Here is a 23,150-nt window from a genome sequence, read left to right as displayed (position 1 = left end):
CATCTCTCCGTCTCACAAAAGTGTCTTATTTGAAAGTTGCATCCCTCTCTTCTATCCGCTTGAGGTGTAGAAAACCCACCGACAACTTCCCCTGTTATCATTCTTGTTGCCAGTCCAACGCAGAATACTCTCCGGATACAACTCAATAGACCTCCCAGTATCCAGTCGTAGATCTTTGGATCAAATACTTTTTACAGTACATAAATATACAGACGTCGCAGTTTCTTAGAGGTGGGTCTTCGAAATACCTGCAACCACTACACACGCTAGCTGGTGTGCCCGCGCATATATGGCGCCAGCTGCTCTCTCTGGTACCACAGTCCAATAACCGCAGCAAAAAGCGGCTGCTCGACTCCCTCAACAGTCACGGTCCGCACCATGTTGCGGAAGAACAGAGGAAACAGCCTCCATTGCGGCATCCCCGTTGCATCCACGCTGCATGGCCCCAGGACCCGGGTCAGCCCAAACTCGAACACGGACCACACCAAAGAAACAAACACACCGGTGTGCGCCCGCCCTTTAATGAGAGTGTACAGCTGGGGGCATTCCCGCTGGTTGTTGCCCACCCACGTCTCAAGTGCGCCCAGCACCTCCACCTTCTGGTGTGTCAGTTCCCCTGCGCTCAGTGCAGCGACAGTGGCCGTGTCGTGGAAGAGTTTCCCGACGTAGTTGTCGAGGTTCGAGAATAGCGCCGGAGATGCTACCACTGCCTGTTTCTTCAACAATACGGCCACATTCACCTTCTTGTGCAGCAAGAAGGCAAAAAACAGCCTGAAACTGGCCAGTGTGTAGCACCCCGCCCCTTCTTTAAACACAACATTCCCGAACCCCAGTTTGCACTTTTGGACAAACACCAGTAACCACCGCCGGAGCAGGCCCTCGTCCTGCAGCATGTCCAGAACGAAGTCGTACGACCCGCGCTGCTCGAGTAACCGAGCAAACTCCTCGAACTTTTTATCCTGCGCCACGTACAGCACCAGCAGGATCTCCGCGGACAGCGTCAACAGCTCCCTCTTCAGCGGGTGACAGGGATCGGACTCGTGCCGCAGGCCCCAGCACTCGCGGCACAGACGGGTCGACGGGTTGAACCGCCAACTCAGCACTGCTACGACGTTTAGGCCCAGTAGCACGCCCTGCACCGCATGTTCGTATCCCGCGCCAAGGACAAGGTGTAGAAAGCCCCGACCCTGCAGCTTCTCTTCCAGCGGTCCGACCGTCGCGGGGTCCGTCTCCCCTCCGCTCTCTGACGCAGACACATCGGGAGTGCCTCCGGCGTCCAGCCTGGCGCGGATCTCTCTGGTCCACTCATCGTCCGTGCCCTCGCCACAGCACCGCGCGTGAGAAGTGCCCTCCAGGCCGTAGTACCGGGCGATCTGTTCTGTGATGCACTCCCGGAAATTCAGTAGAGGGAAGTTCCTCCCGCGCGAGGTGGTTTCGAGAGGCACACCGCCAGTGCCGCTGTACAGCACCCGGATGTACCCGTGCCCGCGGATCCGCCCAACCATCTGCAGATAGTCCACAGCGTTCATCCGGAAATCGACGAGACACACGAACCGCACTGACGGGCAGTCCAGCCCGTTCGATATCAGCTTTGTTCCAAGGATCACGCGCTGTAAAGAGCGGCCATCCTCAAACATCTCAAATACCATACGCCTGTGCTCCTCGCTTTCGGACGCTGACACCTGGACCACCCTCTCGTTGGAACGGAACCCCCGGTACGCCTTTGCCATTGTCTTCTTGTTTCCAAAGAAGAAGACGGCCTTGCCCTCTGCGACGCCGGTCAGGAACGCATGGATCAACCGCCGAACATCGTCCACTATCATGCTCCGCTTGCGCCAGATGCAATCAACTCTCATCTGCGCGTTCGGCACCTCCTTTACGGCGTTCATGAAGTACCGCTGACTGATCATGTAGTCGGGCAGCCTGCGGTCCTCTGCAATCGTCTGGAACAGACCGGCGTCCATTGTCGCGGACAGAAACAAGACCTTTTCCCAGTTCTCCCACCCGAGCGCCCGCACCTCGTTAAGCTGAGGGCGGTATGTCGAGTCGAAAAAGAGCGTGTGTGCCTCGTCAAACACAAAGTAGCCCAGTTTCTTGGCACTGCCTGCGACGCTGTCCCAGTTTCGAAACAATGCAACCAGCTGGGGCTCAGCAAACGTCTCCCAGCACCCGACAAAGACGTCTGTGTCGCGGATATACTGGAGCGGTGCTGGTCTCAGCAGCTCTGTGACCAGCGCCACCCGCAACCCGGTCTGTGCCACTTTCTTGACTGTTGCGCGCTTCAGCGCCTCGTATGGAACACCTATAAAATGTAGATACTGGTTGGGTCTCTCCGCCGCCCGAAACATCATGGGCAGCAAAAAGGTCAGGGACTTTGCGAACGCAGTAGCAGCCTGCAGTCCCAGAGCGCGGTAGCGCGAAAACAGCACGTTTGTGGTGAACAGCAGCTGGTCGCGATTGCGGAAGTCGAAGTCCGGGCAGTTCAGGAACCGCCTCCCCGCCGCAAACAGCTCCTCGACGCCGCAGACAGGGCCGGGCTGGTGTTCAATTCTGCGCCGCTTGGCCCGGGTGGTGAAGTGGCTGCGGTACCGCTGCAGGCGTTCGGGGTCAACCGCGGCCATGAACCGCGCGCTCAGATTGCGGACCTCGACAAATGTGTCCTCCTGGGCGCCCGAGTTCACGTCCGAGTCGCGGTTGAACCCGTAGATGTTCAGGTGGGTAAGGGCATTGTGGCCGAACCCCTTGGCGAGCAGCTCCACCTTGCCGACCTCGTGCACTGCGTTCTTCCACAGCGAGGCCAGCGCCTGCCGCATCAGCCGGATGGTCATGCCGTGCCGTGTCCCCTTCCGCGGGTGCCGCATTAGCTCGGTGTTGAACTGGTTGAGGCCCAGCAGTCTGTGGTGCTCGATGTCCACCCACAGAAACTCCTTCAGGACCGCCGCGCCCACTGTGGCAGCACCGCTGGACGCTGCCAGCAGTTGGACTCTCTCTGTCAGCCGCCTGGCGTGGTTGAACACTGGGACGTTTTCGTCTTCGGAGCTGTCCCCGCCAGCCTCTAACACGTCCTGCTCATACACGGTGTCCTCTGCGTGCCTCAGGTACATGTCGCCTTTGAACTGCGCCAGCTCGTCTTTGAGCAGTTCAATCGTGAACGGCCGCAGGATGAGTATAAACCACAGGAGCTTAGCGGATGCCGCGGCGTCCAGAAAGGACAGACGGTGGCCGTACTGCTTATTCTTGTTGTACGTTGTAAGAAAGTAGAGCATGCGCCCGCCGCCGTCCGCGTAGACGTTTCGTTCCGGGCCCGAGAAGGTAATTGTGCTGAGCTCGGGGAACCGAAGGGGCATGCCGGGACTCAGCCAGCATTCTACCAGAAGGGCCCGGGTTATCCGGGAGATGGTGCTGCGGACCACCGTGACCACCTCGGCAGGCTGGACCAGGGCCAATGACGCAGTGCCGTCAAGAGTGACCCAGCCCCGTCTCCCTCCGAAATAGGGGTGCAAAAAAATACTGCCAGAATGCAAAGTACATTTTCCCAGAATGCAAAAAACATCCCATAATCATGCAAAACACATTCCCTGCGGAAACCCATTCAAAGTACAAAAAATAGATATAGGTGGATTCCGGATGGGTTGGTAATTTGAAACCCCGTTAATGAGAAGTTACCACGGTTCTCAATATATAGTGCACCCTGTGTCAGCATACGCTCCTGTATTACCTCTTAGGTACAGGTGCCCTGAGTTAAAGAAGGCTTTCTAGTCCAAATTTGAAAAGTCCGAAAAAATGAACTCTGCAGTACCAGTAATGTTGACAGATGAGGCAGTAGCATCGAATAACGAACTGCCACAGCTGTTCCCATCAAATACAAATTGCCGTAGACGTTCAAGTCATTATTGAACGTATAGTATCCGTTTGTCAGGGTTGAACTGCCACATTTTTCCATTGCCACGTCACCGTTAAATACATGATCTCCGCTCAACGTAACGTTATCAGTCACAACCAGCCCATCGGTTACTGTCTGCGCGAGAAGAGTGTGCGTGCAACAGGGAGGCAATCGTCTGTAGCACTATTCTGAAGTTTCCGGGCATCTCGGTTATCCAGTTGCTTGATCTTACAACACGATGTGGATAGCCATTCATACCATTCGCTGTTTATATAAGGATTGAGAGGGAATATGCCACCCCGCCGGCTTATCTCGTCCCATGGAATCGTACGCTTTGTTAAGCTCTCCACGGCCATCCACCCCACGTCTCTTTTCTGCAGGAAAATACCGCGATTGAGAACTGAACAGAGAGATAGCATTCCTCTCTCAGCGTTAAGTTAGTTTTTATATGTTCCAAACGGGAAACAGAGTTCCGTTCGGGAAATATTGAACTTTTCTGGTTTCCTGTCAGTGAAACGGCGCAGAACCCCGAAGGAACAACATACGTGGCAGGAGTTGCTCCAAGACCTGTCTCGAATGTTGAACTGTGTAATTGAATCTCTTCCTACCAGACTCTTTATCTTCCTGATATGCATTGTTCAATCACTCCCAAGGTTTGGCTTGTTACAGTATTTGACAAAACCGTGGGTCACGGTATCCAAGCCCCGAAGCGGAAAGAGAGGTTGGGGGGTTGTCACGCAATAAACTCTTTCGGAAAAGGAATCACGGCGTCGGAAAAATCTCTTCCCTGGATAGAACCCCTTCCCCGTTCGGGCGGTATAGGCGGTGTCCTAAAATCATTAATATAGCATCATATAGAATACGGAGCTGGTGCTGGAAGAACGCGCTGCTGAATATTAAAGTTTCCTCCTGTATAGATTTTGGGAAACGAGCTTTCTAAAACGAATAAATCGTGACCCTGCATATGTGGAACCTTGAGGCGGGGCCACCAAGGCGCGCCGCTCTGGAAGAGTACTTTACATGAGACCGTACAATTCGCGACTCATGTTTTAAGGAGAAACAGTAGCTTCCCTTTCTACAACATTTAAACAATGAACAATAATCGACATGTAGTTCCTTATTTCCAACTTTTCTCTTGAGAGGTTCTGAGAATAAGCATAGAACGTACCGGAATTTATCAAAGTTGTTCACATTTTGGCGTAGCTGATAACTCGTTCCTAATAACTGATTGAACCACCCGATACCGAGAACTTCTCCCAGATACGAAGTACAAATGGTAAACAAACAAGTTGCGGTGACAATCCATCATGAAATATATACAAGACTATAAGTATTCCAGCAAAAATATGACCCGATCAGCGTGTAGTTTTCACTTCGGATGATCAGGGTCACTTCAAACAAGTCATAATCCCGCCTCTTAATTGATGGCGACTACAAAACCAAAGACCAAGTCTGCCAGGACACCTGTTTAGACCACAGTATAGTGGGTTAAACACCTGAAAAATGTTCATCTCCTCTGCCCACAATTGTTGAATCCCAAAAGAGCGCAAATCTTCAGTTGCCTAACAAATACCCACGTTGGCGGCAGGTATAAATGGTCGCAGTACAACTTAGGCGGTTCTATCCCAAAATGCAGAGAGTTTTCCTTCAGTTATATCCTATTTCTGTATCCTGTCTTCGAGAGACATATGCTGTGTCATTTCTCCCATGGGTTTTCCACATGTGTTCAAAACTAAATTGTTAAAAGATTCCGCCAATTAATAGTATACCTTCCCAGCCTGTCATATTCAGTCCAGCATTGGTGCTGCGTCCAGCTATCGTTCCAATGTAACATTTGAACACCCGGTTTCAAAAGGGTATTATGCGACAATAGAGTTAACAACTGCACACATCCTGACCCCATCGGGTTATCCAATAAACTAATGCAGAACAAAAATCCTCTCACTGGTCTCACACGTCTGATCCTTTACACGAAAGATTACTTTCTGTCGACTGCAATATCTACTAGCACATTGGAGCGAACTGAATAACCAGTATAAAGGTGTAATTGTGGGCTAAGCAGCACAGGTAAAAGGTTGGAAACAAGAAAGTACAAGAGAATTTTCTTCAACTCAATGCCTGCCTGTAAATGGTCCCTGTATATTTCCAAATAAGTTTGAGCTGTCAGGACCACTTAACTTCCTTACAGAGCAAAATTGCACTGTATAAAATTGCTGGAGATAAAAAGCCCAACGGCGTCGGGATGCACCCAATGGGTGAGATGGCCCTAAAAGATACAGAACAGCACAAAAGCTTCGGACAAATCAAGAGGAATTTTCTCTGTATTGTTATGTAGGAACCCGTATTCTCTTTTGACGTGATTGATGATGTCGGTACGCACATAGTCCGGCATGGGCCTTATTTCTTGATTACTTCTCGTATCTTATCAGAGAATAGGGGTACTCGCTCAGTGCTTACAACTGAACATTTAGAGGCTATTATTTGTTGCTTGGAATGAGCTTTAGAAATATGCTATGCATTCATGATCATAAATTACTTTGAATACTTCGTACAACATTATGGCCCAATGTCCTACAATGTAGCATTTTGATCAAAACAGACTGAGACCAGCATAGGTTTCAAAGTGGGATGTAATATATGGCGTAAACCACGTGTGGGCTGCATTTCGTTCCAATTAATAGGGACCCTTTAAACTTACTACGGGGATCGTCTATAATCCGTCTAAAGGTCCGACTGTTATCATAGAACACACTGTTCCCTGTTCATAGTAACACATGTTGCACTAATCCTCTTTTCAAGAAGAAGTATCTATGTGATCTTTACGGAGTTCTCATATGGATAACGATGGCTATGTATTCAAGGTCGCCGAATTATAACTGATATGGAGCTGGTAAAGATTCCCCAGATTGTCCGTTTTTTGTCGGCGGAAAATCTGGTCGAACATATTCCTAGAATTACGTGCTAAACACAGAGCAGCATTTGAATTCATCAGACTTCAGTATTGGATGATGATATGGCATGTCCATATTTGTTGCCGACGACAAAGACTGTTTAAATGTATTTGGAGCAGGCTTTACGCGAGTCTTGTAAAAATATGCAATGACATATAAACAAATGTCTTGAATTTTGAATTTTTCTAATTTTTTGAATGTCACCGCCCCGAACAACGTCAATACTTTTGAGACCGTGATGCGCAAGTAGTCATTGAATATTTGATCACATTTTTTCAAACTTTGTGTAAATACTGCTCTGTACCATTGAACTGTGGCAAAGAAGAAGCAACAGAAGTCCCGGGTATTAGCGGATTTAATTAATGTTGTAATAGTATAAAGACCAAAGATTCGTGTTTGATAATGGTCCAAACGGTTAATCAAAACCTTCAAGCAAATCATAGTCAAGATTGATAAGTCGAAGAATTAGAGTGCGGCAGGGTTGGTGATGGATATTCTAACTATTCTTTTTTACGGATATGTTCCGTGATAGCTATGATGTCAGTTAGAGAAATGTCAATCTAAGACGTCTCTGAAAAGAATCGGTCAGTCCACTTCCATAGTTAGAGTATGGAACGTCCCCCAATCAGTGATAACGATGGGGATTGCTTTGTTAAGTTCTTGTTAACGATACTTTTAATTTCATCTCTGGAGAGATGTACATTACCGGTGCATGGTTTAATATATTTCTTTAATACGCAATATATGCAGTAAAGGTACAGATATAGCTGTATGGCAATACGTACAACCATTTGCAACCTGCAACCAGTACTTTGTACGCAGTATTCAGCACCGAGAACTTCTGTCTCATTGCATCAAAAAATTGTTATAATTACGAATTGGAAATTTTTACTTTCGCTTTTCATAGCAAGAGAAGACTTGGTAATATGTTTCGATGATTAGAACCAAAAGTTTGGTAGCCCGAACAACGCGATTTGAAGGTCATCCCTGGCACACTCAGCACCACACTCATTAATATGTCTCCTACAGACCAGAAAATTAAGGACTTCTGTAAGCTGCAGTACGCTTGCCAACAGTTGAACGATTCCATGAAAGTGATTTACGAGCTTGGTATGGACCGCGACGTGCTTCAGGAAATGGCCAACGGTTCTAATAAAGCCGAGCAGGCTATTGCCATGAGCCCTGCCATGGCTGTTGCCAGCTATATGAAATCTGTACAGCCTTCACTTGATATTAGTCAAGTGTTCAAGCACTATCAATTTGATGCGGACTCTACGCCGGTCGATGAGTACATTACGTTAGCTCACATCGCACCTCAGCCGGAAAAATTTGTAGAAAAACCGTCGAATCAAACTAAAGGTTCATTCAACAATGTGCAGAGTAGAAAAAGCAAGAAACTCGGTTCCAATAATGCGAGCAGACAATCATCCAGGTCCTCCTCCATATCTGGTAACTTAGACTCCCTCTCTGGACGTACCAGTACAAATTCTAAAAGTTCTAACGGGTATGATTCTGCTAGAGGTCATAGGACAAACCATACAGGGTCAAAAAGAACGGGCTCTTTTGCGATGAACTCTTTTGCTCCCAATAAATCCGCACCATCCAAGCAGTTCTAGCTCGGCAGAGACTCGGAGTTTTGATAAATATGCAACCCAAAAATTGTACATAGCTCTTAAGCAGTACAGTTTATTTCCCTAGTACCAGTTGAGATCTATGGGGGCCGGATCGTTCGAGGCAGTGTGTAGGGTAAAAGTATCAATGCAAACCTTTCCCGTGAATATGGTAAGAACAAGAAAATGACACAAAGCAGTGCCCCCAGTGCAGCTCTTTATAGAGAGGAGCTTTTTCAACTTATCTAATCTAAATAATGAACTGCTGTTCCAGTAACAGTTGTTACTTCTTTTGTTCAGCCTACTCTAAAGATAGATTTTATAAATGAAATATCGTAGTTATCACATATACACACAGATATTATATAACTTGGTCGAAGATAAATGAGGGTAGCAGAAACCGTTTTAACTGCTTAGTTCAAATTCTTTCAACCTGTACATGATCCCCCTTCTTGGCAGAAGATTCCAAAAAAGCCGCAACAACTGCCAAATGGTGAAAGGCAATTCTCGGCGTGCTCTTCAACAAAGTCTTATCCCTCTTAGCAACGGCTTCATGAAAGTTCAGGAACTCCTTGTTTACACCAAAGGAGTCATCTACTTCAACTTTATGAACTTCCTCCTTTTGCGCGGTTTCTAAAAAGTCCCCTACTCTTACTTTGATCACTGGTTCTGTCTTGTTGGAAACGTCGACAAGGATTGAACCGTTTACACCATAAATCTTCAAGAACACGGACTTTTCAGTGGCGCCAAATGCGGACCCATAGGTGAATGAGCCAATAACATCGCTGTCCTTCACCTTAACAGTACCGAACACGATATCATCCGCGCCAGATTCTTTACGAATTTGTCTGGTCAGGGCAGAGACGGTGTCAAATTCCCCAACAAGGCTCGTGACTAAAGCCAGTTGATGGACACCGCCATCAGACAGAAACCCACCAATGTGCTCGGGATTCTGTCTCCAGTTAGTCGTCAAATATTTGTTGTCTCTAACAAAGGGCCCTGTGGAGTTGTGAGTGAATGCAACCACTGGCCCAATGCGGTCCAAGTGTTTTGCGGCCTCCTGGATACAGTCAAGGAATAGCCAGTTTTCACCAATACCGATGGGCAGTTCTGTGGAATCAGAAAGCTCGACCATCTCTCTAGCTTGCTTCATGTTAGCAGCCACAGGCTTTTCCAAAATAATTGGCTTGTTGTGAGCAATCGCCTTCTTAACAGTATCGACGTTGAATTGAACTGGCAAAAGCGCATCAATGTAGTCAACATCCTTGTCGCTCATGAGCCCATCAACATCATCATAGACCTTGTCTTCTGGGATACTGGCCTTTGCCGCAAACTCCAACGCTTTGCTCTTTGTTCTGTTGAAAGCAGCAACGACTTTGAATTTGTCAGGATACTCCTGGTATGAGGGCAGGTGTCTATCCCTGGCGAAAATACCAGTACCGACAATACCGACATTCAAATTAGAGGACATTGTTTTCTTTTCCTTGGATGTGGCGGAATGCTTTAGCTCTTGGTTCGGCAGTCGGGTTACAAGATGGGTGGTTTTCAGGGAAGTGCACACAAATTGAACTGAAAGTCTTGCTGAGAGAGAGAGAGGGGGAAAACAAGAAAAGCCGTGACCACCAAATCTGCAATGAGACAGTTCTCCCTTCAACAACCTGTGTGTCCTAGTCACTCACTGACGTTTATATAAATGTAATGTTACCCCCTGGGCACAGCACCGGAGAGAGTCCACTCTTCGCTTTCCATCCGTTTTGGTGTCTCGACACTCGCACCATGTGCTCGGAGCGGTGCGGTCCGCTGTGGCGGAGCTAACAGCGGAGCTAACAGCGGAGCTAACAGCGGAGCTAACAGCGGAGTTAGAGGGAGCGTTGATGCCATCGCCCACCAGCAACTCCAGCACCCGTAGTAGACTGCACCGGGCAGCAACAGTCGGCTTCGCGCACTAGCGTACCAGGAGCCAGAGCTACGTGGGATCATATTTGGGGCGGTTTTGGAAGCCCCTGGACTTGCGACGTCATGAGCACTCTAAAAAGTGTCGGTGGCGGGACGTGTCTACTACACAGCAATCTACGATAGTAAACCGACCGAGGACATTGAGCAAGCAATCATATGATGTTTCTTCGTAAGAGGCTGGGTGTCTGGTTCATAGTCAATCCTCCCGCTGTAGATAGTTTCTCGGTTAAACTGGAAAAGCGTTGAAAATTTCATTAAGAAAAGAAAAACCATCAATACTACAGTTATAGAGTGTACAGACAGTTTTCTAAAGACACACTCACAACGCATCCTCGCTGAAAATTCCCCAGCCGATGTCTAAGAAGATCAAAAAAACTAACTTGTTCAGCAAGGATGTCAACTCATTGCTCTATGCGTACGGGGATGTAGCACAGCCTCTACCTGAAACTGTGCAGTGTGTGGACGATTTACTCTCCGGTTACCTTGTCGATATATGTACTTCTGCCTATCGAGCATCGAGGGCCACGGGCAAGAATAAAGTCAAGTTGGAAGATTTCAAGTTTGTTATAAGACGAGACCCTATTAAATTGGCGAGAGCCTCGGAACTGATATCGACAAATAAGCTGATCACTGAAGCGAAAAAGCAGTTTAACGAAAACGACAATCAAAATGCCAAGAGGTTTAGAGGCGGAGAAGAGGAGGAAGAGGATGATGAGGAGGAGGAGGAAGAGGACGAAGACGCAGAGGAAGACGATGATGACGAAAACGACCATCAACCGCAACAGAGTAATATAAGGCGATCAGAAAACAAGTCTGGTCAAAAAATCAGGCAGAACAAGAAGCAGAAACAGGCAAACTGAACAAACCGCACACGTAACGTAATCTGGGTACTGGGCACTTATTAAAGTGGTAATCATTCTTTGAAAACCTTCTTTGGACTGGTGGGAACAGTTCATAACCGAGTTGCCATCTTTTGTTTTCTATCCCTAAACTGAGTTCTTTACGTACGTATAAATCATTGAAAGTCTAATTTATAAACTGACGGGTCTTCCTCCTCCTCACTCAGGTATCCAGTGACGCCGATGAACGAGTTCCACAGTCTGTTCGCGTTGACTAAAATCAGGTTCCAAAGATTTCTTGGCAAATCGACGTAGCTTCTCCAAACGAAACGAACGGCCTCTTTATAGTTGTGCCACTCTGTCTCCCAAGCTCTCTTCCACCTGTTAGAGGAAACACCGGTGGTACCCTTGTCCTTTTCCTCTATCTTCCTTTGGGGCATCTTTAAATCAACAAATTTGGGAGACGCTGGCTGTTTGGGGGCTTTCTGTTTCTCTTCGTCCTTTTTGCCCAGAGTTCCACTACCATTGATAGACCCGTTGATCTTGTCACGAATGCTGTCGGTGGCTTTGGACAGTAACTTAAAGAAGTTGTTCTGTAAAAAAGATGCCACACCGGAGTTATTGTCCATTCTTTTGTTGTACAATTTCTCAAAATTGTTGATAGCTTCAATAGAGTTTGACAATCTACCAAAAGTATTAATCAGTGCAATCAGTTCGAATTTAGTTAACTTATCAACGACACGTTGCATTGACAGTTCATCCGACTCATCCAATTCGAACAGGATCTTTAAACTTGTTGCATAACCTGTTGTCTGGACTTTCCCCCACATTTTGCATCGATCGCAATGAACACAATCCATGATTCTTGTCACGTTTTTAAATCTCTTTCTGAATTCATCCTTCAAGACTGAATCCACTTGATTCTCGAACATCAAGTTTTCGTCAAAGATCTTGCTGTCCAATTGAGAGACAATGTTTAGAATCTTCGACTTGACGTCGTTATCGTAGTCGGTACAGAAATCCAAGTGTTTCAAGTACGGTTTGACTTTCCATAGAGCCTTTGCGACAACCGCATAGTTGAAATATATGTTTGACACTCTGTCTGGGAAATTCCCAACCCTGGCCATGAACAAGTCCAAATCAGGGCCCCATTTACCAGTCTCTGTGTTCAAATGGTCATTTGATAAGTGTGTACCAATAGATGCATGCAACCCCGACATCATTCTATAAAATCCGTCCTTCGCCAAACACTGTTCTTGACCATCATCCGCTGGGAAACAATTCTCCGCGTAGATACTTTGCCATATTTGACCCGCTTGTTGGCCACCGTAGCCAGTAAACCGTTCTGGGTTAGCGGTCAAATCGACAAGCACAGCCGTGTCGCTTGTGAAGTCCGTTACATCGTAGTAATTGATGTCCTCCTCATCAAAGTCAGCGGGCAATAGGGGCTCATGCTTTTCACACAACTGATTCAGGAAAGAAACGTCGTTGTCATGGCCCAAACTTTCTGTGTCCGAGTTTGTGTCGTTGCTCAACCCACCCAACACCTCTGGCTGCCAATAAGCTGGGAGACTGTCCCAATCCTCTACAACGTCGATGGCACAGCTTCTGCTGAAGCACAAACCATCGTTGTTCTCCCAAATGGCGCACTTCTTCAGTGGGTCAAATTTAAAGTACTTGAAGAAATCGGTCTGTACTAGGCCAACTAGGTCGCTTCTTATCTTCCTGTTGATGTTGTTAATCGCAGTAATGCTGGCATCACAGTTGGGCCCCAACTTCTCGTCCTTATCTATCTTGCAAAAGGGTGTCATGTCATTCTTCGTAGAAAAAGCGGTTTGCTCGTTCGGTTGCGCAAGCGAAGGAACCGTCAGCGCCCCCAAAACAAACAGATCAGACCACCTCATCGCGGGATATGTTTCTGTACTTTGTTTGTTTGTCCTTACTGGGTCTCTGTACTCGTAGACCCGTCCTCGATGCAATCAACAGCCCATCGGAACAATTCCCACTCTTTATATAAAGGCGCCCAGCTGGCCAGATATCTTCGAGAAATTGCTTTTTTTCTCTTTTTTCCAAGAAATTCGAATTCGAATCCAAGCCCTAGTTTTTGAGCAGTGAGTTAGGGCTTGGACCGAAGAGGATGGTATACTGTTGTGGGGTGCTTACTAAGTGTTGTTAGCTAGTAGCACGGTGACGTGTCCTAATTGAATATCTGTAACAGCGCATCGACACACTCGCCGATTCTGTACCGTTTCGCCTCACCGATGTCGTGGATAATGTCCTTGTCTATGTCCGGGAACATTGACTGCAACGTGTCCAGCGCCTCCTCATTGTCCCTCTCTTCCAGTTGAAGTATCAGTCTGTTGATGTGGGCGTCGTTTTCTTGCTCTGCGATCTCCTGGGTGGCATTTTGGTCGTTGGCCACTGTAGGCTGTGTGGGCGTGACGCCCGTTGCGTTCTTCCCGCCGTACGAAAGCAGGAAATCGTTGACCATGGTGGCCATGCTGTTTGTCACGTCGTCTAGAGTAGTGGGCAATAAAGTGTCATTGTTATTATTCACAGTCTCGTCTGTCTCTTTGCGACGTTGTTCCTCCAGCGTGTCCTGGTTGCTCAGATATTTTTTCCGGAAAGTATCCCTGTCTGCAATGGTCAACGTCGATTCATCCATCTCTTGAATAAAATTTATAGCCCCAAGGACGCTACTCAAATAGTACGTTTCCTCGCTTTTCATAAACTTGTTGTCCCTAAACCTTTCGATATATTTGACGTTAGAATAGAGATTCCCAACATTCCCCTTCAAAACAACAGTTATGAGCAACGGTATAAAACTATCGGCACCTTCTTTATCCAAGTTGTTGTGTCTCAGTAAACCAAAGATAACTTTGCAACAGTTCAAAATACAAACAACTTTATCGCGAGGAGCCTTGAACTTATTAATCTTACTGAGTTCATTAATCGCTAGTTTCATAAACTTGTTCAACTTTGTAGAAATCTCAGTAGAGATATCCAAATTTTCCAACTCTATAAACTGGTATTCCTCGGTTTTCGCTCGTAGTTTTATATCCCCAAGCAAGTCCCCCTCATGCTCATCATCCAACTTGACGTTCAAAGAATCCTTCAACGACGGCGAGAAGCACCTGCTGTAAAGCTTCCCCATGATGAGTTTCTCCAGACCCTCTTGAGCGTTGGTTAACTGTGACTCTGTTAACGATTTGAAGGGCTCAAAGACCAACAGTTTGTCATATATAAACGTTTTGAAGTCCGAAATCAATTTCTGTTGTTCGGAAGCGCTCCATAGAACTCTCCTAGTGCAGAAGTTATGGAGGAATGACTTCAAATATTTCACAATCGGTTCAGCTTCCGGTGTTTTGAGTTGTTGGATGAACAATTGGAATCCTAGAGGCGGGTCCTCTCTTTCAGATTCGACGCGACCATGAGATTCATCCCGCAAGTCTTGTCCCGATATATGAGTGGAATTGTCACTTTGTTGTTCGGATGTCTGCTCTGGGCTTGGCTTCGTGCTGGTTGTTGCGGTATTCCTACCGCTGAGGGGGTCAAATTCCCGTAATATTTCTTCATTGACCATCGTGTGGCATAAGCGGTTCTCCATTCTACCTTGAGAGCCAATAGATCTGCGCGCTATAGTGCCGTTTGCGTTTGTGCATGTCACCTAATACTATCTTTTATTTTTCTTTCTGTGAAATATGACCCTGCGAGAAAATATAACGAATTTTAGGGATTCTAATCTGAAAGATGAGGATGAGGCCACCACTGTGAGCTTCATTAATTTCTTGATTTTACGAGAGCTCTATGCTGTATTTAAGTACTCTATATATTTGGCTGCTTGTTCAAAATTGAAAGCCAATAAAAGTGTAAACCCATTGAACATGGCAATCTTGGTAATCTCCGTCAAAGTCTCCTCCGAATGCGAATCATCATCCTTGACAAATATTAATATATTGTTTTCGTTGACTTTTAACGGTAGCATTCGTCTCTCTAGATAGTCAGGGTACAATTTATGATACGAAAGCGTTAGAAACAACACAGAACGATTTTTGATGAAATAGTCATAGTATATTTTTCTTGTAGCAGTAGAGGATATGTACCTCCAAGCAGTATTCTTCAAATCCGCAAGCAGCGGATTTTCCTTCTGTGTTGTATTGACCAGTACAGTCTTCCCGAGTGACGGCCCCTTAGCGACAGTAGGTTGAAACTTATTCTGGGTCGTGGAACCTGTAGCTCTACTGTCCGTGTCCCGCACAAAACGTTGTTGGTTGAAGGTATTTGTGACCTTGGTTGAGCTTGGTAATCGGCTTGAATCCTGCCCATGACTAAGAGGTGCCTTCTGTTGCCTTGATTTCACTGCATTCGTACTCGTATCGGAATCACCTTCTCCCGCTTGGTTACGCAGTCGTTTGACACCAGCTAAAATACTTTTGAAAGATGTAGGGTTTGTGTTGTTCATTATCTCCGGTTCTGAGATACCTAATGCACGCAGCAAATGAGTTCGCAGACTCGTATGGTTGTGCTTTTTTGGTAGTACAGAGGAATCCTAAAGATGTTTAATTTTTCACCAATGAGTTTTTTGTATTTGACAGTTCTTCCGAGACGAACTCTATCTAAAACGTGAAGAGGTATTCCATGTCCTAACTCGAATCAATTCTGCATAAACGAGAAGGATAGCGTAACGTTGGTGTATCATTTATTGCATTGAAAACCGTGGACCTATTGTTAAGCCGGTTGTGTTTATGGTAAGGGACCTGTTATACGTAGAGCTTGAAACAAGTTTATATTGTGGACCACCTCTTCAATGAAAGACACATTGAAATATGTACGATAGTTACTTGACACGGGTATGGTTTCTTTCGGTAATTCTCTTCCGCTTCTCTTCTTGCTCTTTCAATAAGCTTGAAAAAAAGCAAAAAAAAAGCATCTAATGTGAAAAGTTGCCAGTAGGTACTTCATCAAAAGTTGTAGCGTTTGGCATCACCGCATAAAATCAACACACTAAACACAACCCTACTTCCACATGTCTCAACAAAAGAGTATGACATATATTTCACCATATATTTATGCATGAACACATCTTTTTACTAACTCTTATAATCACCCTCTTCCACGGATCCCATTATACACAGTTGACTTGACGAAATTGAATTTGGAACAGCTAAACACTGTCAAACAGCAATTCAGTCAAGAATTGCAACACTTTCAGCAATCATTGCAGGCCTTGCTGGTTGCCAAGAACAAATTTCTCGAATGTATCGATGATATCAAAACCATATCTGCAAAAGAAAACGAAAACCAGAGTATAATGATGCCTGCCTCATCTTCTCTATACATTCCAGCAGTCATCAAGGATAATCAAATGTTTATGGTCGACGTGGGCACCGGTTATTTTGTGGACAAGAGTGCACAAGATGCGATCATTTTCTACCAGAAGAAAGTGGATAAACTAGAGAAGGAGTCTTTAGTAATTCAAAACATCATAAAGGAAAAAGGCATTTCTGCCTCAGCCATTGACCAACAGATTAGACAGGCAGCGGTAAAACAGCACGAAGATAGTAAGAGGAATCCGCAATCTGCTGGTGCTGCCTGATATGTAAGTATAGTATAATCGTCTCGCATATAATTTTTCCTTTTCATAAAAATGTACAATATGAACGTATGTGTGATCTTCATAACTTCAACTGGTCGCGCTCTACATACCTACTCAAAACAACGATGGGTAACGATGGTGGGTCAATCAGTAAAGTGCAAAACTTGAAGTTGTCGTTGGATCCTGAGGTGAAAAGAAGTAAGATAGAGACGAATGAGTTTAACAGCGTTTCGCGATGGAAAGTTTGCAGAGTGACCAATACGCCTTTACGGTTGCCTATTGTAAGTGATTATAAAGGCTACCTGTACAACAAAGAGTCTATCTTGGAGTGGATGCTTGCCTCTCCCAGCAAAGGCTGCTATTCTACATCACAAATAAAACAACTGAGCCATATAAAAAGAATACATGATGTAGTGGAGTTGGCCAATTTGGATGAGGTGAAAACCGCAAGTGGGATATTTCTACGGTGCAACTTTGGAGATGATATATTAGGTGACGATATGAAGTCCACCTTTGTCTATGTGGTACCATGTGGTGATGTGCTGCCCCGCATAACGACAGAACTGAGTAGCTCAAACGATAAATCTATGAAATGCCCTCAGTGTATGACGCCTTGTTCCAAGGAAAACATTATACCTATAAACCCACAGGCTACTCAGGATATTCAACGGCTAAAAGATCGTTACCAGCGACTGTCAAGGGACAATCTGTACCACGATGGCACAGCCAAAAAGAGGAAGAAAATGAAGAGGAGACGTGGAGCAAATGAAGCGACTTTAAGCTCCAAAAAAACCAAGATCTAATTTAACGTCCCCTGTTGCATTTTGTTCTTTGCAATTTACAATAAACTGCCACCAATTTAGTCGGTAGAGAATATTTAGAACATTATAACAAATATATACGTATATGATTGTACCTTTGGAGGGGTCGTTATAGACAGGATTATTGAGAGCATGGTTGAGAATTTTTTTATTGTTATTTGTAGGTTGTGAGAAGAGGTAGAAGCTTTCATTGTTCCCATTTGATTGCCTCTACTCCTTCGCCTCATTCTCTCCATTTTCTTTAATTGCAGCAGACTTGGCAGTGACTTGCTTCTCGTACCGTTTACCGTTCATATACAGCGTATACACCAGTCCGCCAGCCATATAGAGAGTACCACCGACCAGAGATAGCACCGTCAGTCTATGTAGTGTATCTGTGACTCTTGTATACCATGCATATCTAGCCATCTTGCAGTTTGCGTTCAGTTGACTATGGATCCCCTCTTAGAAAACCCAAGGAGTTTGCAACTCACTTATTGAATTATATAACGATTTCATTTTTAATCGTCTTTTCGTCGATTTATTTTTTTTTCTCAAAAAATGCAACATGCTGAACTCGTTCGCAGCAAAAGATTGTTGCGACATAGTTCGGGATACAGTTGAGATATTTCAACTTGGGATGATTGGGCACACTTATACTCATTTGAATAAAATGGAATATACTCAGTTATAAAAGAGGTACTAAAGAAGGATCGTGGAAAGTAGACAGAAAGGAAATATAGAAAGAGAAATGAATAAGATAAAAATGAAAAAAAGGTTAGAGCTACAAAAAATAGTCCTCAAACTAACGATTGAATATCATCATCAAGCCTCTCTTCGCGTAGTCCTGAATGGTATTGGCGATCTTTTTGTAGACAGGTTGTTTGGTGGGGACTCCAAAGAACCATTGGGTGTTATCCTTTGCCAAGTTGACTAAGTCTTCCTTCGAGTATGAGTCGCTTTGAACGCCAAATTGGTTAAGGTATGCCTTTAGATCGTCAGCGGACCAGTTGCTGAAGGCGTCACTTAACCTGTTGGCCAGGTCGTCCTTCATATTACCCGCGTTTTCGTTCAAGTTTTTCAAGTGGTTTGCCATGTTATCGTAGACTTCCGAGTCCATGAACTCGTCTCTCTTTTCCATGGCCCAGTCCTTGGCTTCACCCATTGTGTCCAATCCACTCTTCATGTAATGCTTCAAGTCCTTTAGTGGTTTGTTCCTGTAGGCAACAGCAAGGTCCGCGAGCTCTTTCTTAGTCGCAAAGTAAGAGTATTTGATACCACGGTAGTCCAAAAACTTCTTCAACCTGTCCTTTGGCCAGCTTTCTATGCCGACAAGGAAAGTGTCATTGATAACGTCGTCAACCTGACCCTTTGTCTCTTTGGTCTTTTCCAACAGGTCGCCCATGTACTGTTTAGAGGTGTCCCACATGTAGGAGGCGTACTCTGGGGTCTTCTCCAAGAATGGGGAAACCTTCCTTTTGCTGACCGATAAGTACCAGTTGATGTCGTCCTTTAGCAAGTCCTTGTGCTCGTTTGCCAAGTCTACCATGTACTCGTGCGACGAGACGAGTCTGTCCTTGATGGGCACCTCGTGGCTCTGAAGCCATTTTTCGATATCTGCGTTGGACCACTCGTCGAAGACGTCAGATTTTAGCTCACCAGCCTTGTCATATAGCTGTTTACCCGTGAGGTCAATGGACTTTAGCAAGTTCAATCTTTCTTGCTCCAAAAACGAGGACATCTGATAAATATTCTGCTTGACTGTGTGCAGCAGTTCGTCTCTTTTGTCGGCGATTTTGGCGTCGTAAGGGACCTTGAACTTGTCTAGCCACTGCTTCAAATCCGCGGCAGTCCACTTGTCAAAGAAGTTGTTCGAAGGGTACAGCCCTGAGATCTTCATTTTGGAGGCGATCTTGTCGAAGTTCTCCCTGACGGCGTTGAGCAGCTGGTCCTTGCTCTCTGTGGCACTTGCTTTGATCCCATTGGAGTCCAGCATATCGCGCAGTTCGTCCTTGGACCACGTCTCAAACAGCCAGGAGGATACTGGATTTGACCCCCCGCCAGCGGAGGTCCAAGGGAAAGACCACTCGTCCGACTTCCACACCTGCCACCAGGGCTTGGGCTGGGCGTTCTTCTCCCACATCTGCAAGGCGTCCTTCTTCAGCTCATCGAGCGACATCGACCCTATATCCTTCAAATTGTCCGCGTGGTCCTGCAGATAATCCGTGAGATCCTTCTGAGACCAGTTCTCAAACGAGAAAACACTCTGTTTCGCCACGCACACCTGCGCCAGCACAGCTCCACCAGCAAGCACACTAAACAACTTCATTTATCTTCGGTTGCTATATTTTTCCTGGTCACAAGGCACTTGAAGGAGAGGCGAAGAGAGAAGAGACACAGATGTCCCAAGATTCATGTCATTTCTAATCTGAGATCGCAAGAGAAGTCCTTTTATACGTCACATTCCCCGCAGCGCGCACCTGTGCGTCCCCTAATTTAGGGGCTCAGAAACAGCAAATATTACCGCTTCGGGGAATTTGGGAAATGTCGCGTCATCTCCCCTAAAATCTGCAGCAGTCACGTGACAAAAACCGTAGCACGTGATAAAAACGTGATAGTCATGTGACAGAGAAAGGCCAAGTGATTTTCACATGACAGCACCCTAAAGGTTACCAAAATACAAACACGTGACGGTTTTCAAGTGTGTCACGGGATAGTCATGTGATTGGTTCTTTTTTTTTTCGGTTTGTCGGTAAGAAAAATATCATGAAATTGAACAGTGCTGCCCTCCATCTTACCAGCAAGAGGTGTGGATCTCTCTGGTTCACTTCTTCTGCGTTTCCCCGATCGCGCAGTGTGAGCAATTTGGGATGAGTGTGAACAGTCAGAGCGGGAGTCCGCTGACCCAGCTTGGCGGATCGGTGCTTGATCTGAACGGGGCCCGGGTGATGGGGGAAGCCGGCATGGCGGACCGCGACTTCCAGTCCGTCGCTGCCATCCCTATCAAAGTGACCCGTGAGCAGTCGAGCGGGTCCGCGTTGGCCACCATTAACGGTACAGCGGGTCAACCCAATGGTGTCCTAGGCGGGTCCAGTGTAAGCGGCGGCAACTCTGCGGGCGGCGCGTCCAACATCGGAATCGGGAACGGTAACAAGTTTTCCATCCAGTACTCCCTGGCGAACTTGAACGTCTTCCAGAATTTACCCAAGGAGACGTCTAGGGGGATAGACGATCTTAAGAGGATGGAGATGGCTCTCGTGAGTGGGATCCCAGAGGAGGTGAGTTGGGCTCTAAAGAAGTACCTCACGTACAGTAATAAAGCTCCGTACATGATTGGCTTCAAAAATATGCCACATTTGCTGCCTCTGTTCAAGAAAATGATAGTGGATTTGAAACCCGTTATTGAGACTTTCAAGGACCCAATAGGTAACGACAAAGTGATCTTGAGCAAGTTACAGACTGGGTTGAACAGTCTACTGATTATAAGGAACCTCGCTCAGGACACGGATTGCATTCAGATCTTGGTCAAGGATAGAGACATCAAAGATTTCATGCTGTTTGTCCTGATGAAATACGAATCTCATATTAACGCTAACTCTAGCGATAGATGGGAAGTCTTCCAACCAAACAACGCATATTTCAACGAATTGATTCACTACACTTTGGATCTCATGGAGGCAGTCTCGTCGTACATTGCACCAGCACGGAAGGATGATCCGTTTTTTCAAACGCTGGTCTCATTGCTGAAATGGACAAAGGACAGATACATGGTCATTTCAATCCTGAGATCGCTATCCAGACTGCTAGTTAGGTCTAAGGAAGACGAGGAGAGTGCAGCGGACAACTTGGACCAACGGACTCTTACGCTTATTGTCGCACAGTTGCTGATTGAAAACGATTCTGAGCTAATAACAGCGTCCTTCGATTTTCTGTACCAATTTATACTCCCAGGGAATAGAAGAATCACAGAATTGTTTAGAGATAGGGAACGGTTCACTATTTTTGGTACTGTGCTACCTAGACTCTTAAGCTATAACGTTAGGGTCCCGCAATATAAGAGCTTTGACAATACCCCAATAAGACTAGTGAAAAGATTGAGGCCACCAGCGCCAACAGAGGCACCAGCATTGGACCAGCAGCTATTCACGAAGCTGTTATGGTTAGAGGAACCTGCCAGGTCGACTGCCTGGCTCAGATGCTGTTTTGAACCCGTCCAGGGGGCAGAGGTGACCCAAATTGCTTTATGGAAGGGCTACGAATCCAAATTTGGCTCTGCTGTTAGAGAGACCAGTAGGAAGATGTTGCCCGCCGTGGAGTTTATAAAAAATGTTTCGAATGCATTTACTCACGCCTCGGCTATGGTTATCTTAGACCCGGCAACAGGAAAGAAAAGGTTCGTTATTAGAGGTATCCAGCCAAGATCTAAACCAATAAGCATTGAAGAGGGGGAATCCGCATCCAGGACAACCCTGACTGGGATACAATCAAAGTTTATTGGGGGTACAAGTCAAATCAAAGAATCACGCCAAGAAACGTTACCTGAAATAAAGTTCCCAACACAGCTGTCGGATGTATCCAATGCTGCTGCAACTTTCCTATGTTTAATATCAAACGACACGAAAGGTGCAGGCATGGAAGTATGTCAGGCCATTAAACCTCTGATCGTACATCAATTAGCGGATATACCTCCATTAAGTGCAGCACTGTCTGAATATATGGAAAATACTCCGACCCTATAGACATAATACTTTATAATGTGTAGTTGTAATTATTTTTTTTGTTTTATCGTGGTGTGTGAGCCAGGAGTCTGATGCTACTGGATAAGTTACTTTATAATGTCGTGGTAAGTGAGTAGTTGACATATAAATTTTTCAGAACAAGCTTATGCAATTGGTTGCTTCTTTATGGTTGTTAAATGGAGAAGAACAGATACAGCGTATTAGATTTTGTCTATAAAGATTGCGAAATAGGGAAAATATCAAAACCAATGCAATAGAGAATAGAAGTTACAGTATAAAAGTGGTTCCCCTGTTTTGCCAGTACACCAATTTGAATAATGGTTGATGGAACTGCTACAAAAGATGGCGCCACCATATCTAAAGTTTCCAAATCAAAAAAAGCTAAGAAAATAAAAGTGATAGTTTCTAAGTTCTTTTACTAAAGGACGTGTATACATAGTTATACAATTATAATGTAATTCGACCTTAAACTGCCTAATGCGGCTTGTAACTCATTGCCTGAAAGTAATGACTCTTTTTACTTTAATCAAAAAATATTATATTTTCCCAAGAAATTTTTACTTAGAATCCCAAATGCTCATAAAAAAGTATTTTATACAAAAGGATAAAAAACGAAGGGCGGCTTTAGTTTAATTCAGAATTCTGTGAGAGTTAAAGCAAGTTGTGATTGAGTAAAGTGTATAAGGACTCTGATATTGTGTATTTACGCCGTATACGTAAAGTATGTAGCTGTAACAGTTGTGCTTGCTTGTTTAAGACTGGTTTCTTCGTTGGGT

General features: G+C 45.5%; 12 protein-coding genes across 12 annotated transcripts; 5 read left to right on the top strand and 7 right to left on the bottom strand.

Moving 5' to 3' along the window:
* Positions 1-266: 266 nt before the first annotated feature.
* Positions 267-3,347, bottom strand: KNAG0G03680 (DEAD/DEAH box helicase; the record flags this gene model as incomplete). Its single annotated transcript, XM_022609255.1, has 1 exon — positions 267-3,347. One exon carries the CDS (start codon positions 3,345-3,347, stop codon positions 267-269), a length of 3,081 nt encoding a protein of 1,026 aa, XP_022465669.1.
* A 4,503-nt stretch (positions 3,348-7,850) lies between these two features.
* On the top strand, positions 7,851-8,450 carry KNAG0G03660 (uncharacterized protein; the record flags this gene model as incomplete). Its single annotated transcript, XM_022609254.1, has 1 exon — positions 7,851-8,450. One exon carries the CDS (start codon positions 7,851-7,853, stop codon positions 8,448-8,450), a length of 600 nt encoding a protein of 199 aa, XP_022465668.1.
* A 412-nt stretch (positions 8,451-8,862) lies between these two features.
* On the bottom strand, positions 8,863-9,915 carry KNAG0G03650 (uncharacterized protein; the record flags this gene model as incomplete). The annotated part of the gene is made up of 1 exon (XM_022609253.1): positions 8,863-9,915. The coding sequence occupies one exon, from the start codon at positions 9,913-9,915 to the stop codon at positions 8,863-8,865; it is 1,053 nt and encodes a 350-aa protein (XP_022465667.1).
* Positions 9,916-10,753: 838 nt separating this feature from the next.
* TAF13 (Taf13p) lies at positions 10,754-11,260 on the top strand (the record flags this gene model as incomplete). The annotated part of the gene is made up of 1 exon (XM_022609251.1): positions 10,754-11,260. One exon carries the CDS (start codon positions 10,754-10,756, stop codon positions 11,258-11,260), a length of 507 nt encoding a protein of 168 aa, XP_022465666.1.
* A 155-nt stretch (positions 11,261-11,415) lies between these two features.
* Positions 11,416-13,143, bottom strand: ERO1 (ER oxidoreductin; the record flags this gene model as incomplete). The annotated part of the gene is made up of 1 exon (XM_022609250.1): positions 11,416-13,143. One exon carries the CDS (start codon positions 13,141-13,143, stop codon positions 11,416-11,418), a length of 1,728 nt encoding a protein of 575 aa, XP_022465665.1.
* A 293-nt stretch (positions 13,144-13,436) lies between these two features.
* On the bottom strand, positions 13,437-14,822 carry VPS9 (guanine nucleotide exchange factor VPS9; the record flags this gene model as incomplete). The annotated part of the gene is made up of 1 exon (XM_022609249.1): positions 13,437-14,822. The coding sequence occupies one exon, from the start codon at positions 14,820-14,822 to the stop codon at positions 13,437-13,439; it is 1,386 nt and encodes a 461-aa protein (XP_022465664.1).
* Positions 14,823-15,044: 222 nt separating this feature from the next.
* RAD10 (DNA repair protein RAD10) lies at positions 15,045-15,701 on the bottom strand (the record flags this gene model as incomplete). The annotated part of the gene is made up of 1 exon (XM_022609248.1): positions 15,045-15,701. The coding sequence occupies one exon, from the start codon at positions 15,699-15,701 to the stop codon at positions 15,045-15,047; it is 657 nt and encodes a 218-aa protein (XP_022465663.1).
* A 564-nt stretch (positions 15,702-16,265) lies between these two features.
* GIM5 (Gim5p) lies at positions 16,266-16,835 on the top strand (the record flags this gene model as incomplete). The annotated part of the gene is made up of 2 exons (XM_022609247.1): positions 16,266-16,281; positions 16,375-16,835. The coding sequence occupies 2 exons, from the start codon at positions 16,266-16,268 to the stop codon at positions 16,833-16,835; spliced, it is 477 nt and encodes a 158-aa protein (XP_022465662.1).
* Positions 16,836-16,960: 125 nt separating this feature from the next.
* On the top strand, positions 16,961-17,638 carry KNAG0G03590 (uncharacterized protein; the record flags this gene model as incomplete). The annotated part of the gene is made up of 1 exon (XM_022609246.1): positions 16,961-17,638. The coding sequence occupies one exon, from the start codon at positions 16,961-16,963 to the stop codon at positions 17,636-17,638; it is 678 nt and encodes a 225-aa protein (XP_022465661.1).
* Positions 17,639-17,866: 228 nt separating this feature from the next.
* Positions 17,867-18,064, bottom strand: COX14 (Cox14p; the record flags this gene model as incomplete). The annotated part of the gene is made up of 1 exon (XM_022609245.1): positions 17,867-18,064. The coding sequence occupies one exon, from the start codon at positions 18,062-18,064 to the stop codon at positions 17,867-17,869; it is 198 nt and encodes a 65-aa protein (XP_022465660.1).
* Positions 18,065-18,440: 376 nt separating this feature from the next.
* On the bottom strand, positions 18,441-19,964 carry MSC1 (double-strand break repair enhancer MSC1; the record flags this gene model as incomplete). The annotated part of the gene is made up of 1 exon (XM_022609244.1): positions 18,441-19,964. The coding sequence occupies one exon, from the start codon at positions 19,962-19,964 to the stop codon at positions 18,441-18,443; it is 1,524 nt and encodes a 507-aa protein (XP_022465659.1).
* Positions 19,965-20,505: 541 nt separating this feature from the next.
* RSC9 (Rsc9p) lies at positions 20,506-22,374 on the top strand (the record flags this gene model as incomplete). Its single annotated transcript, XM_022609243.1, has 1 exon — positions 20,506-22,374. One exon carries the CDS (start codon positions 20,506-20,508, stop codon positions 22,372-22,374), a length of 1,869 nt encoding a protein of 622 aa, XP_022465658.1.
* Between the last annotated feature and the right edge of the window lie 776 nt (positions 22,375-23,150).

Source organism: Huiozyma naganishii, chromosome 7 (assembly GCF_000348985.1).
Source record: "Huiozyma naganishii CBS 8797 chromosome 7, complete genome".
Lineage (NCBI taxonomy): Eukaryota > Fungi > Ascomycota > Saccharomycetes > Saccharomycetales > Saccharomycetaceae > Huiozyma > Huiozyma naganishii.
The sequence above is the reverse complement of the archived record's forward strand: the minus strand, read 5'-3'. Positions and strand labels throughout refer to the sequence as shown.